The sequence below is a fragment of the Hypanus sabinus genome, chromosome 15, assembly GCF_030144855.1.
Source record: "Hypanus sabinus isolate sHypSab1 chromosome 15, sHypSab1.hap1, whole genome shotgun sequence".
Lineage (NCBI taxonomy): Eukaryota > Metazoa > Chordata > Chondrichthyes > Myliobatiformes > Dasyatidae > Hypanus > Hypanus sabinus.
Genome location: NC_082720.1, coordinates 66,968,043 through 66,983,054, shown reverse-complemented (window position 1 = coordinate 66,983,054; position 15,012 = coordinate 66,968,043). Strand labels below are relative to the sequence as shown.

The following is a 15,012-nucleotide window of genomic DNA, read 5'->3' as shown; positions in this document are numbered from 1 at the left end:
AGAGGGAGAGGAAAAAGGAAAGGGTGTGGGAGAGAAAAAGACACAGAGAGAGAGGGACAGAGAGCAGAGAAAGAGAGAAAGAGGCAGAGAGCACAGAGAGAGAGAAAATATGTAATTTCAGTAAAGCATTTTCATAAAATATTTCAGCAGACAAACAGACCCTTGTCCATGGCCAGTGTCATCCCATTTACCAATATTTGATCCATACTTTCTCTGCCTTGGCAATTCAAGTTCCCATCCTGATATTTCTTGAAATGCTAAACCATTAGTTGAAATGGAAGTGATTCTGATTCTGAAAGTGTACCTGAGGATTTGTTTTCTGCTGGGCTGTCACAATTTCAATGTATGCTATCAAGCAGATGGCTCTTTTTATATTTTCTGAGATGCACCATATAGCTCTTCTTGCAAATAAATTTCCTAATAGGCTCATTTATAACAGTGTCATCCTGACATAAGGCAATTGTTATTACAGGTGATATAAGGTAGTCACATTAAGTTTACATAAAACACTACAGCACCGTGCCAACCGTTTAACTTACTCCAAGATCAATCTACACTTTTCCCTTCGTAGCTCTTCATTTTTCATTCATTTATGTGCCTATTTAAGTTTCTTAAATCTTCCTAATGTATCTGCCTTTATCACCACCCTGGCACGGTATTCCACACACCTATCCTGGTCTGTATTAAGGAGAAACCTACTTCTGATATCCCTCCCTATACTTTCTTTCAATCACCTTAAAGTTATGCCCTAGTAAAACTGAAATGTAAAATTAAAAGTTTAGAATAGTTCTCGCTGCTTGTTTAAAGTTCCAACCGACAGGAAAAATATCACTAAGATTGAAAGAGTACACAGAAAATTTACAAGGATTTTACCGGGGCTTGTGGACCTGAGCTTTAGGGGAAGGCTGACTGGATTTGGAATTTTTTCCATGGAACATAGGAGAATGGGAGTAGAATAAAACCTTATTGTCTTTGCTTAAGGTAACGAGATTGTGGTGTTACTCCAGTCTGTGCAAATCAGATACTTACAATGCATGTGGTAAAGCTTAATTTTAAAAAATCCCATATTTACATTCAACATGTGACTTTCATAGTCTGTAACACTCAAAGGCCTTTGGTAAGCCAGGGGATAGCATTATTCAGCTGCACAACAGCCTTTAGGAAGAAACTGTTCTTCAGTCTTACTGTCTTTGTATTTATTTACTATCATATTATATTTATATTATTATATAACTATTATTATATATCATAATTATAACATAATTATAATAGAACAATTATATTGTATTTATTCACTATTATATTTTGTATACAGTCTTACTGTATTTCCTTTCAGATGGCAGGGGATTGAACAGTGTCCAGGATGGGATGCGTCTTTAGTGATGTTATGAGAGTGAGAGGTACACAAAATTATGAAGGATTAACGCAATCAGGCTTTTTTCCACTGAGTTTGGGTGATATAAGAACTAGAGATTGAGGGTTAATAATGAGAGATGAAACTTTTAAGGGAAACATCTTTATAAATCAAAATATTGAGTGTAAGAGTTGGAATATTATGGCGAGGCATCGGTGAGGCCGAATTTGGAGTATTGTGTGCAGTTTTGATCACTGAATTACAGGAAGGATATTAATAAGATTGGAAGAGTGCAGAGAAGGCTTACAAGGAAAAAAAAACAGAGAACATGGGTTAAGGTGAAGGGGGAAAAGTTTAAATGGAACATTGGGGGGGGGTCTTCTTCACGCAGAGGGTGGTGGGGCTGTGGAATGAGCTGCCAGTTGAAGTGGTAAATGTGGGCTCACTTTTAACATTTAAGAAACACTTGGACAGGTACATGGATGAGAGGTGTACGGAGGGATATGGGCCAGGTGCAGGTCAATGGGATTAGGCAGAAAAATGATTCAGCACAGCCAAGAAGGGCCAAAAGGCCTGTTTCTGTGCTGTAATGTTCTATTGATCTATGGTTCTAAGGGAGTGCAGTGAGTGCAAAGTAACGGTACGTGTTCGATTGCAACATTTAAGAGAAGTTTTTTAAGAAGTTTCTCTTAAATTTAAGAGAACATTTAAGAATATAAGTACATGGATGGGAGCGATATGGAGCGTTATGGTCCAGGTGCAAGTTGATGGGACTAGACAGAATAACAGTTCAGCATGGGCCAGATGGGCCCAATGGCCTGTTTCTGTGCTTTAAGACTCTAATGATGGGTTGGTAATCATTTATTCTTAGCCAGAAGCTTTCATCAAGGATCAAGGGTTATTTTTATTCTCCATATATGTTTACATGTATTAGGACTTGCTGTGGAGTGTTGACACTACAAGCAACAAAAAAAATAACATTCAACAATTATAAAGAATAATGAATTATATAAAAATAACATTAGATATACAAATATGGAATAAAATGTGTATGGGTTAAATGCCGCTGTGTATTTACAGTATAAACTGCACTATAAAACGTGGTTTAAAGTAGATAAAGGGCAATGGAGTGACTGAGGTGATGGATAGATGGGGGCCTGTAGAGGCTACCTATAATGGTTAATCAGATTAAATGCCTGGGGAAAGAAACTTTTAAGGTGGCATGAAGTTTTTTTTGTTTTACTAGCCCTATAATGCTTTCTAGAAGTAAGCTTTTGGAAAAGGAAGCTAGTGTTGATGTTGAGTTTGGTATCCAATCCAAAATATTTCCAGTTCAGAAATAGAGTGCTTGCTTGATAGAACTGAAGTACCATTACAATCTAAGTTCGAGCTTGCTAACAACTATTGAGTCAAGAGAGAAAGGGAAAAGAATCAACTTTAGGAGATTTCACACAGCTTCACTTGCCCCAACACTGAACTGCTCCCACAACCTAAGGACTCACTTGTTAGGATTCTTCACCTCATGGTATTGATATTTATTGCTTGCTCGCTTGCTTGCTTGCTTGTTTGTTTGTTTATTTATTTATTATCTCTATTTTTCTTCTTCCGTTTTGTATTTGCACACTCTTTTGCTTGCCCTGTTAATGTGGTCTTTCATTGACTCTATTATGGTTATTGGATTTATTGAGTATGCCCGCAAGAGGAAATGGATGAACATTTATAGAAACATAGAAACATAGAAAACCTACAACACAATACAGGCCTTTCAGCCCACAAAATTGTGCCGAATATGTCCCTACCTTAGAAATTACTAGGGTTACCCAAAGCCCTCTATTACACTAAGCTCCATGTAGCTATCCAAAAAGCTATCATATCCTCCTCCACCACAGACGCTGGCAGCCCATTCCAAGCACTCATCACGGTCTGCGCAAAAAACTTACTCCTGAAACCTCCTCTGTACCTACTCACAAGCACTTTAAACCTGTCTGCCAGAGAAAACAGATCTCCCAGTGGCTACACATTTTAATTCCATGTCCCATTCCCATTCCGATATGTCTATCCATGACCTCCTTGACTGTCAAAATGAATCCAAACTCAGGTTGGAGGAACAACACCTTATATACCGGCTGGGTAGCCTCCAACCTGATCGCATGAATATTGATTTCTCTAACTTCCATTAATGTCCCTCCTCCCCTTCTTACCCCATCCCTTATTTATCTATATATCTATTTATCTATCTATCTATCTATCTATCTATCTATCTATCTATCTATCTATCTATCTATCTATCTATCTATCTATCTATCTATCTATCTATCTATCTATTTATTTCTCTCTCTGTCCCTCTCACAATCATTCCTAGCCTGCTCTCCATCTCCCTCTGGTGCTCCCCTCCCACTTTCTTTCTCCCTAGGCCTGTCATCCCATGATCCTCTCCCTTCTCCAGCTGTGTATCCCTTTTGTCAATCAACTTTCCAGCTCTTAGCTTTATCGCTCCCCCTCCTGTCTTCTTCTATCATTTCGGATCTCCCCCTCCATCCCACTTTCAAATCTCTTACCATCAATTCTTTCAGTTAGTCCTGACGAAGGGTCTTGACCCAAAACATCGACTGTACTTCTTCCTGTAGATCATGCTTGGCCTGTTGCATACCACCAGCATTCTGCGTGTATTGTCCTCTTGTGGCAGCTATTTCAGCCCTGGAAAAAGGCCTCTGACTATCCACACAATCATTGCCTCTCATCATCTTATACACCTCTATCAGGTCACCTCTCATCATCTTATACACCTCTATCAGGTCACCTCTCATCCTCCGTTGCTCCAAGGAGAAAAGGCCAAGTTCACTCAACCTATCTTCAGAAGGCATGCTCTTCAATCCAGTTTACATCCTTGTAAATCTCCTCTGCACCCTGTCTACTGTTTTCACATCCTTCTTATAGTGAGGCGACTAGAACTGAGCACACTACTCCAAGTTGGGTGTGACCAGGGTCCTATATAGCTACAACATTACCTCTCAGCTCCTAAATTCCATGATTGATGAGGCCCAACACACCATGTGCCTTCTTAACCACAGAGTCAACCTGCGCAGCTGCTTTGGGCGTCCTATGGACTCAGACCCCAAGATCTCTCTGATCCTCCACACTGCCATTATATTTGACCTACCAAAATGAACCACTTAACACATCTGGGTTGAACTCCATCTGCCATTTCTCAGCGCAGTTTTGCATCCTATCAATGTCCTGTTGTAACCTCTGGCAGCCCTCCACTTTATCCACAACACCCCCAGCCTTTGTGTCATCAGAAAACCTACTAACCCATCCATCCACTTCCTCAACCAGGTCATTTACAAAAATCATGAAGAGTAAGGGTCCCAGAACAGATCTCTGAGGCACACCACTGGTCATCGAACTCCATGCAGAATATGACCTGTCTACAACCACTCTTTGCCTTCTGTGGGCAAGCCAGTTCTAGATCCACAAAGCGATGTCCCCTTGGATCCCATGCCTCCCTACTTTCTCTATAAGCCTTGCATGAGGTACTTTATCAAATGCCTTGATGAAATCCATATACACTACATCTACTGCTCTTCCTTCATCAACGTGTTTAGTTACATCCTCAAAAATTTCAATGGAGCTCGTAAGGCATGATCTGCCTTTGACAAAGCAATGCTGACTGTTCCTAATCATATTATACCTCTCCAAATGTTCATAAATCCTGCCTCTCAGGATCTTCTCCATCAACTTATCAACCACTGAAGTAAGACTCACTGGTCTATAATTTCCTGGGCTATCTCTACTCCCTTTTTTGAATTAAGGAACAACATCCGCCACCCTTCAAACCTCTGGCACATCGCCCATCCCCATTGATGAAGCAAAGATCATCATCAGAGGTTCAGTAATCGCATTCTTCACCTCCCACAGTAAGCTGGGGTACATCTCATCCAGGCCCAGCGACTGATCCAACTTGGTGCTTTCCAAAAGCTCCAGCACATCCTCTTTCTTAATATCTACATGCTTAAGCTTTTCAGTCTGCTGCAAGTCATCATTACCGTCACCAAGATCCTTTTCCATAGTGAATACTGAAGTAAAGTACTGTATTCATTAAGTACCTCTGCTATTTCCTCTGATTCCATGCTAACTCTCCCACTGTCACACTTGATATGTCCTATTCTTTCATGTCTTACCCTCTTGCTCTTCACATACTTGTAGAATGCATTGGAGTTTTCCTTAATCCCTTGGGGTTTTCCTTAATCCTGCCAATCAAGGCCTTCTCATGGCCCCTTCTAGCTCTCCTAATTTCCTTCTTAAAATCCTTCCTGTTAGCCTTATAATCTTCTAGATTTCTAACATCACCTAGCTCTCTGAATCTTTTGTAAGCTTTTATTTTTTCTTGACTAGATTTATTACAGACTTTGTACTTCACGGTTCCTGTCCCCTACCATAATTTCCCGGTCTCATTGGAACTTATATATGCAGAACTCCACACAAATATTCCCTAAACCTTTGCCACATTTCTTTCATACCTTTGCCTGAGAACGTCTGTTCCCAATTTAAGCCTCCAAGTTCCTGCCTGATAGCCTCATAATTCCCCTTACTCCAATTAAACACTTCTCTAACTCGTCTGTTTCTATCTCTCTCCAATGGTATATTGGAGATATTCCAAAGGAGATAGAATTATGATCACTATCTCCAAAATACTCTCCCAGTGAGAGATCTGACACCTGACTAGGTTCATTTCCCAATATCAGATCAAGTATAAACTTTATTCTTGTAGGCTTATCTACATATTGTGTCAATAAACCTTCCTGAACACACCTAACAAACTCCACTCTATCTAAACCCCTTACTCTAGGGAGATGCCAATCAAAATCTGGGAAATTAAAATCTCCCACCACAACACCTCTGTTATTATTGCACTTTTCCAGGATCTGTTTCCCTATCTTCTCCTTGATATTCCTGTTACTATTGGGAGGCCTATAAAAACACCCAGTAGTTATTGACCCCTTCCTGTTCCTAACCTCCACCCACAGAGACTCTGTAGACAATCCCTCCATGACATCCACCTTTTCTGCAGCCCTGACAACAGTGACACGCCCCCACCTCTTTTATCTCCCTCCCTGTCCTTTCTGAAACATCTAAAACCCGGCACTTGAAGTAACCATTCCTGCCCCTGAGCCATCCATGTCTCTGTTATGGCCACCACATCATAGCTCCATGTATTGATCCACGTTCTAAGCTCATCCGCTTTGTTCATGATACTCCTTGTGCTAAAATAGACACATCGCCTTAGCAAACCTCCCCGCCAGGATATTGGTCCCGCTGGAATTCAAGTGCAACCCGTCCTTTTGTATAGGTCACACCTGCCCCAAAAGAGGTCCCAATGGTCCAGAAATCTGCCCCATGCCCCAATCCTTCAGCCATGCATTTGTCCTCCACTTCATTCTATTCCTATGCTTACTGTCACATGGCACAGGCAGTAATCCCGAGATTACTACTTTTACGGTCCTGCTTCTTAACTTCCTTCCAGCCTCCCTGTAGTCTGTTTTCAGGACCTCTTCCCTTTTCCTACCTACTGTATGTCATTGGTACCAATATGTACCACAACCTCTGGCTGTTCTCGCTTGCACTTCAGGATATTGTGGACGCGATCTAAAACATCCCAGATCCTAACACCTGGGAGGCAAACCAGCATCCAAGTTTCTTTCCTGCATCCACAGAATTACCTGTCTGAACCTTCTAACTATAGAGTCCCCTATCACTACTGACTTTCTCTTCCTTTCCCTACCCTTCTGAGCCACAGGGCTAGACTCTGTGCCAGAGGCACAGCTACTGTCGTTTCCTCCAGGCAGGCTGTCCCCCGCAAACAGTACTCAAACAGGAGTACTTACTGTTCAGGGCGACAGCCACAGGGGTACTCTCTAGTACCTGACTCTTCCCCTTCCCCTTCCTGACTGTGACCCACTTATCTGTCTCCCATGGCCCCAGTGTGACTACCTGCATATAACTCCTTTCTATCACCTTCTCGCTCTCCCTGACCAGACGAAGGTCATCGAGCTTTGATAATAAATTTAATTTGAACTTTGAACTCTGAACTTCACAAGACCCACTTCTTTAGTTTGTGAGATACCCACACAGTGTAAACCTGAGTTGACATCCATTTGGAAGGTGAGAACTCTGCAGTAGCTTCCAACCATCCTGTGGGTATACAAATTATGAGGGGTATAGACAAGGTAAATGCAAGCAGGCATTTTCCACTGATATTGGGTGAGAGTAGAACTAGAGATCATAGTTTAAGGGTGAAAGATGAAATGTTTAAAGGGAACATGAGGGGGATCCTCTTCACTCAGAGAGTGGTGAAAATAAGGGACGAGATATCAGTAGAAGTGGTGGATATGGGTTCAATTTCAATATTTTAGATAAGCACATGTATGGAAGGGGTATGGAGGGCTTTGGTCTGGTTATGGGTCAATGGGATTAGACAGTACAATAGTTTGGAAAGGACCAGTTGTGCCAAAGAGGCTCTTCTATGTTGTAGTGCTCTGTGAATGTGATTGTATCCTTCTGCTCCCAGTGGCAAAATGAAAGTGATAAAGGGGACACAGAGGTAGTTTTCAAAGTTCGCAAGTCTGGTCAGTTTACTCTGTAACTCAGATCAGGATTAGTATTCAGTCTGAGGTGTGGTACAAAGTTTAACCCCAGGGTGAAAGAATCTATATCAGAAGAGATGATCAATTTATCTTTTGTGTCCTACCCAGTGTAAAAGGGTAAGGTTGGAGAAAAATCCTCCTGTCCCAACTGCCACAAATTGTGTTAAAGCACAACACCACCCTCAATTTCCTTTACCTCTGGGTCTTGGAAGCCTCTTCCATATATAGGCTTGGACTTTATTCCCTGGAGCATAGGAGAATGAGAAGCGATTTGACAGAGGTATACAAAATTATGAGGGGTATAGATTGGGTGGTGGGGTGGAGATATGGCTCTATTAAAGCAGGTACAAGATGCTCCTTCCCTCTACTAGCCTGCAGGATGAGGTATTGCACCTGCTTAGCCACCCAAATGAGGTGAAACCAAGGGAAGAGGTGGTGGATGGTCGTACGAGCAGCTGGTGCAAATCATGAGTCTTGCTTATGCAGCCGCTGACACCTGGCAGACAATTGATAATGGCCTATCTTGTAAAGACACTGCCCAGAAGAAGGCAATGGCAAAGCACTTCTGGAGAAAAAATTCCAGGACCAATCGTGGTCATGGAGATCATGATCGTTCACATCATATCACACCTGTAGAACCCCACAGCTGCCTGTAAGAAGTTTGTACATTCTCCCCTTGACCATGTGGATTTCCTTCAGGTTCTTTGGTTTCCACCTACAGTCTAAGCACATACCACTTGGTAGGTTAATTGGTCATTGTAAGTTGTCCCATAATTAAGCTAGGATTAAATTGAGGGACTTCTGGGTGCATGACTCGAAGGGCCAGAAGCGCCTACTCTGTGCTTTATCTTAATAAATAAACAGGACATAATGATGATGATGATAGATAAGATTAATGCTGGCAGCCTTTTTTCACTGACATTAGGTTAAAGTTCCTATTAAAGGTTTCTGAAGGTTACGATAAAACCTGCCCAACAGATTAACTCTAAGGCTGCTGTCTTTTATAATTTTTAAATGGAATTTTTACCATCACAGAGTGGAATCATCGCTCATTTCTCATCCTACGTTCATTAAATCCAGTAGTGATTTAACTTTAGTAGAAAATTGTTTAAATTTTTTACATTTTTTCTGTCCTACCTCATCAATTTTGGAAGGTTAAGATTCACACAATGATTGGCACCTCACTTCCACACACACACACAAATTTTCTCAAAGAAATAAATGAACATATTGGAATTAATTAGATAATTAATGTATAATGGGTGTGTGATAGCAAGAACTTGTAATTAGGTAACAGCTTGTCTGAAACTCAGCATGTCTCATGGCTTTACAGCCAGCAATTTGAAAGAAAAACTACAGCTTAGATACCTCTTTTGCAACTCACGATGTCATCCCAAATCAAATGCCTCTCTACATTAGGGATTTACCTCTGAATATTTTCCCTCCTCTAGGCTGACTACTGATAGCTTGCAAAAACTAGAGAAGAAATATCCAGCAACCAAGTTGGACAAAAGCAAAATCCAGTATTTAGAATCTAAACACAAGAACTTGCTGAAAACCCCTGGCAGAGAAAGTGGTTGAAAACATGTTTACAGAATTATAGGAAGTGATGGTACAGATGAAGACCATTCAGCCCATCAGAAACAGAATCAGGTTAACTAAGAGACTCCTGGATGGATACATGGAGCTTAGAAAAATAAGCTATGGGTAAGTCTAGGTAGTTCTGAGGTAAGGTCATGTTTGGCACAGCTTTGTGGGCCAGAGGGCCTGTTTTATGCTGTAGGTTTTCTGTGTCTATCTTTCTGTAATTATCACTGACATATATCACAACATTTGATGTTTTGTGGCAGCAGAACTGTGCAAGAAATTAAAAATTGCTTTAAGTTACAATAGGAAGTAAAAGAGGAATAGTGAGGTCGTGTTCATGGACCATTTAGAAATCTGATGTCGGAGAAGAAGAAATTGCCGTTAAAATATTGAGCATGCATTTTTGGATGTCTGGCAGGATAGGGTGTTTGAGAATAATTCCACTTCCTAGTACTTGATGCATATTTCTCCTGGTTCTAGTTTTTCAAAGACAAAGTAAATTTATTTTCAAATAGTGTGTTTGTCACATATGTTGAGATTCATCTTCTTGCAGGCACTTACAGAAAAATAAAGAAACACAGAATTTATGAAAACTATACATGAATAAAGATTGATAAACAACCAATGTGCAGAAGAAGACAAATCGAGCAAAAAAAAAGATAGATAGACATACAGATAAATAATGCTGAGCCCATGAGTTGTAGAGTGCTTGGACGTGAACCTGTAGCTTGTGGATTCATTTCAGTGTTGGGGTCAGTGAAACCATCCATGCTGGCTCAGGAGCCGGTTATTTGTATGGTAGTAACTATTCCTGAACCTGGTGGTTGGGACTGGAGGCTCCTGTACCTTTTTCCTGATGATGGCAGCGAGAAGAGAGCATGACCTTAATGATGGGGGTCCTTGATGATGGACCCTACTTCTTGTGGGAGTGCTCAATAGTGTGCCCAATGGTAATAATCATTTGGATATTGAAGTAAAGTATAAAGAAGTAAGTAAAATAAGGGCTTCTGCCTTCATTCCCCTTTCAGGTGGTGACTTAAAGTCTCCCACCACCCTTTGGATTAAATGAGATTTCCAAAGCTCCCCTCTAATACTTGTAACAGTTTCATCAACCCATGTCAGCTGGTTATTGACCATTCTACTGAGATAGTTCCATTTCATGCTGTCTAGGTCAGTCCCAATTAAATATCCCTTCAGTCCCCATCTTTGAATTGAAAAGAAATCCATTTCAATTGTTAATTCCTCGTGCATAAAACTTCTCCTTTTCTGAAAACATGCTGGTAACTTAAATATTATTTGCTAAAAATTAATTGTTTTCTGCATTGCAAAGCAACCTTCATTAAACAGGAAAAAGTAGAGTACCTAACAATTTCCATTCCAATACATCACACTGTACATAAACTTTGAGATAATCGTTGAAGCATTCTTAAGATATGCAATCTTTGAACTCAATAAGCAAGTTATTAAAACAGCAATATAACACATCTGAAAAATCAGCAATAAATATTACAGAATAAAAATAATGAATATCTTCATACACAGTGAACTCCAATTTACTTCCTGTTAGAAGCTGTTCCTTTTGCAATAGGAATTGTCACTATAGATGCATAGATCCCAATAAGAATATAAAATATTACATTGCTATATAATTGCATTGATCAGTACTCTACTGAAAATTCAATTACTAAATCAGTTTATTTCATTTCAAAATGTTGAATTAATAAATCCAAATATATACAGAACAATATTTTAAATAGTTCAGCCTCTAGAATGACATAATGCTAACAGAAATTTTAAGATAAAAAAATACTTCTTCTAAATAAAGCAACTTTTTTACAAATATTATCTCAATCTTTGTCACAGTATGATGGAGCTGATCTGCCTTCACAAATAAAGCAGAATTGTTATATTGTAAATTCTGTTATAATAATTTCTTTATTGTAGGTAATGTTCCGCTGATCCTACAACAAATACATTAAAGAGCTATAACCTTGGTAATATGACCCTTTTTAGTATGAATTACTTTGATAGACTATGCTAGCTGATGTTAATAACATACAATTGTACATCTGAATGACAGTTTGTTGTTAACTGATTGTTAAAAACAAGAAATTATGCCACTTGTGTTTGTGTTGTTGCCTACCAATTCCCAAAACACACTTTGATGACTTAAAACATATCTTCCTGATATCTAATTCTGTCATTTGAAATTATTTGCTGCTGTATTTCTACCTGTTTTATGGAGATTATTTCTCACAGGTTTTCAGAAAATCACCATAGAAAATTGAACAGACCTGCATTCTACATTATCAACATTAGCCACTTGTGTAAGAAATGGTACACACCTATTGTAAATAGACACCACTGACAAAATAATTAACCAAAGTACATGAGGTATACATAATATCATGATATTCTAGTTTACACTAAAATCAAGCAGCCTTAGGTGTGCCAGATTTAGATTACTATATTAATATTTATTCATGGTTATTTGCTACATTTTACTTTCTTAACCCCTTTCCACCAAGAACAAGGGACAACTCTTTGAAACAAGATAGGAATGGATAAGAAATGTAAAGCTTACTGAAGTTGCATCTTTTCCATCCACCAGTGTTAGATCGTCCAAGTGCCAGACCTCCTGAGTTACGAATGTCTCTTTAAGGCCATGATTTAAGACTTTTAGAAAAGTGATATGCACCTCCTTATCTCTGGTGACTAAAATTTTTAAAAAGAAGACATGTTGCAGAGAAAGTTATAACATCGAATCTTGCAATAGTTTAACAGATCCATAAATCATTGCGCAATGAAAGGATTTAATGTGATTAGATAGTAAGACATTGCTTTGTTTCATTGACTACCTGTAATGCACAAGACGTAATCTTCATTTTCTTCGGATACCTGAATTGGCAGAATGTGGATCAAACGTTCTCCTTTTGGACCAAAAACATTCTCTTGAAGTGTTGCCTTCCTTACGGATGTCATTTCTATTACAAGTAAAATGATTTGGCACTGTCCTTATGCTTCGGCGAGAAAGATACATTTTACTATATTTAACACATTCAAAGGAGTTGTAGTTAAGAGCGTGCTGAGCGCTATACATAAAATTGTATTGGCTTGGGGAAAAAAGAGGAGACTAAACGTACTGCACTTTGAAGTGATGAGACCCATTAACAATCCATTAAATTCTGGACAGTGAAGTAATGAGTCTGTGGATTGTTTAAAATGTTTGTTTGGGAGGGCAGTCCGTAACCTGAGATTATACATCGATTGTCAAAACCAAGCAGAGGCCAGTCCAAGCAGAGACAGAAACTGAAAGTGGACTGACAGATGCCCAAGTATCCTAACCCATTTCCAGACCTGAGCCGTGTAAACGGGGGCTGCCAACAGTCTGTATTAACTGACTGACTTGTTGTTATTCCTGAGCATTTAATGCAGAATGATCGTGTCAATGATGCAGATGGAATTAGTTAGAGAGGAACAGTATTTCCTGGAATGTATGAAAATTAACAACATTTAGTCCAGACTGTTAGCTCAGGTCTCAGGAGGTTTCAGCTGCTGGAGAATGATGAGCTTTTCACGTAACAGAAAGGCATTTCACATTTAAATAAGGTTACCATAGCAACTTTCCTTATCCACTGCCAGTCCATTAGTGCTAGATCACAGTTGTGCCATTAAAGACCCGTTACATCTGATAACTTAGAAGTTGTTTAAAACACTGTGCCGTTCTTTTCTGACACAACAATAATAAGTTCAGGGTATTGATCTATTATACTATTATGACTCATAAACTCCACTATCTGTTTATTTTAATATTTATTGCAATTCCATTAAATATTATTGCATGTGTTTATTGTATCTTTGGCTATTTGCTTCTCTTTATTGTTTGCATGATTTGTTTTTTTTTCTCTTTGTACATTGGGTGTTTGAGTCTTTTTTAAATGGGTACTTTGGGGTTTCTTTGTTTTATGGATGCCTCTAAGAGAACAAATCTTAAGGTTGTATAATATATACATATTTTGATGATAAATGTCCTTTGAACTTTGAAGTGCTACAGAGAATGGGCAAAAACATAGCCAGAAATTAAGAATTAGTCATATATTAGTCTCACATCATTTTTAATATTATCCCTTCTCCTTTTATTACTTGCACTACAGCTGCCAATATGATGTAAACACTGTCTTAAAGACCTCTGGTTAAGAATTGGTACTCACTACACAAAGTCTATTTTAGATATGCACTCAATGGCCACTTTATTAGATATACCTGTACACCTGCAAATATCTAATCAGCCAGTCACATGGAAGCAAATCAATGCATAAAAGCATGCTGAAATGGTCAAGAGGTTCAGGTGTTGATCAAAACAATTATCTGAATGGGGGGAAGAAATGTAATCTAAGTGACTTTGCCCATGGAATGATTGTTGGTTCAAAGTTCAAAGTAAATTTATTATCACAGTACATATCTGTCACCATATTGAATGCTGAGAATCATTTCCTAGCTGGCATGCTCAACAAATCCACAATAGAATAATAACCAGTCTAGAATCAATGAAAGACAGCACCATCTGGAAGTTCAAACAGTGTGCAAAAGACAAGAAAATGTACAAAAGTAAAAAGAAAGAAATAACAATAAATAAATAAGCAATAAATAACAAAAACATAAGATGAAGAGTCATTTAAAGTGAGTCCATAGGTTGTGGAAACAGTTCTGTAATGGGGCAAGTGAAGTTGAGTGATGTTATCCTTTCTGGTTCAAGAGCCCGATGGTTGAGGGGTAATAACTGTTCCTGAACCTGGTGCTGTGGGTCCAGAGGAAGCTGTGTCTTCTTCCTGATGGCAACAATGAGAAGAAACCATGACCTGGGTGGTGGGGGTCCCTGGTGATGGATACTGCTATCCTGCAAAAATGCATTATGTAAACGTGATCAATCGTGCGGAGTGATTAAGCCCATGATTGACTCAACTGTATCCAGCACTTTATGTAGGATTTTCCATTTTAGGGCACTGGTGTTTCCATGCCAGGCTGTAACGCAGCCAGTCAATATACTCTCCATGACACATCTATAGAAGTTTGTCAAACTTTTAGGTGTCTTGCTGAGTCTTTGCGAACACCTAAGGAAGTAGAGGTGCTGCTGTGTTTTCTTCATAATTGCACACGTGCTCGGTCCAGGACAGGTCTGAGGAATGTAAAGTTGCTGACCTTCCCCACTTTGATTTTCTGATGAAGGCTGGCTCATGGTCCTCTGGTGCTCTCCTCCTGAAATCAATAATCAGCTCCTTGGTCTTGCTGACATTGAGTAAGAGGTTTTGGTTGTAGCACCATTCGGGCAGATCTTCAACCTTCCTCTTTGTCACCACCTTTGATTTGTCCTACAACAGTGGTGTCATCAGCCAGCTTGAATTTGATATTGGAGCTGTGCTTAGCACA

General features: G+C 39.4%; 1 protein-coding gene across 1 annotated transcript in view; it reads right to left on the bottom strand.

Annotated features, from left to right (window-relative positions):
* exoc1l (exocyst complex component 1 like) overlaps positions 1–12,567 on the bottom strand; it is a 30,607-nt gene extending 18,040 nt beyond the window's left edge. Inside the window, exons 1-2 of the mRNA XM_059989945.1 lie at positions 12,444–12,567; positions 12,170–12,300 (exon numbers count right to left, since the gene is read on the bottom strand). Of these exons, the coding sequence (XP_059845928.1) occupies positions 12,170–12,300; positions 12,444–12,567 (255 nt within the window). The remainder of the gene's footprint in view (positions 1–12,169; positions 12,301–12,443) is intronic.
* Positions 12,568–15,012: the final 2,445 nt, after the last annotated feature.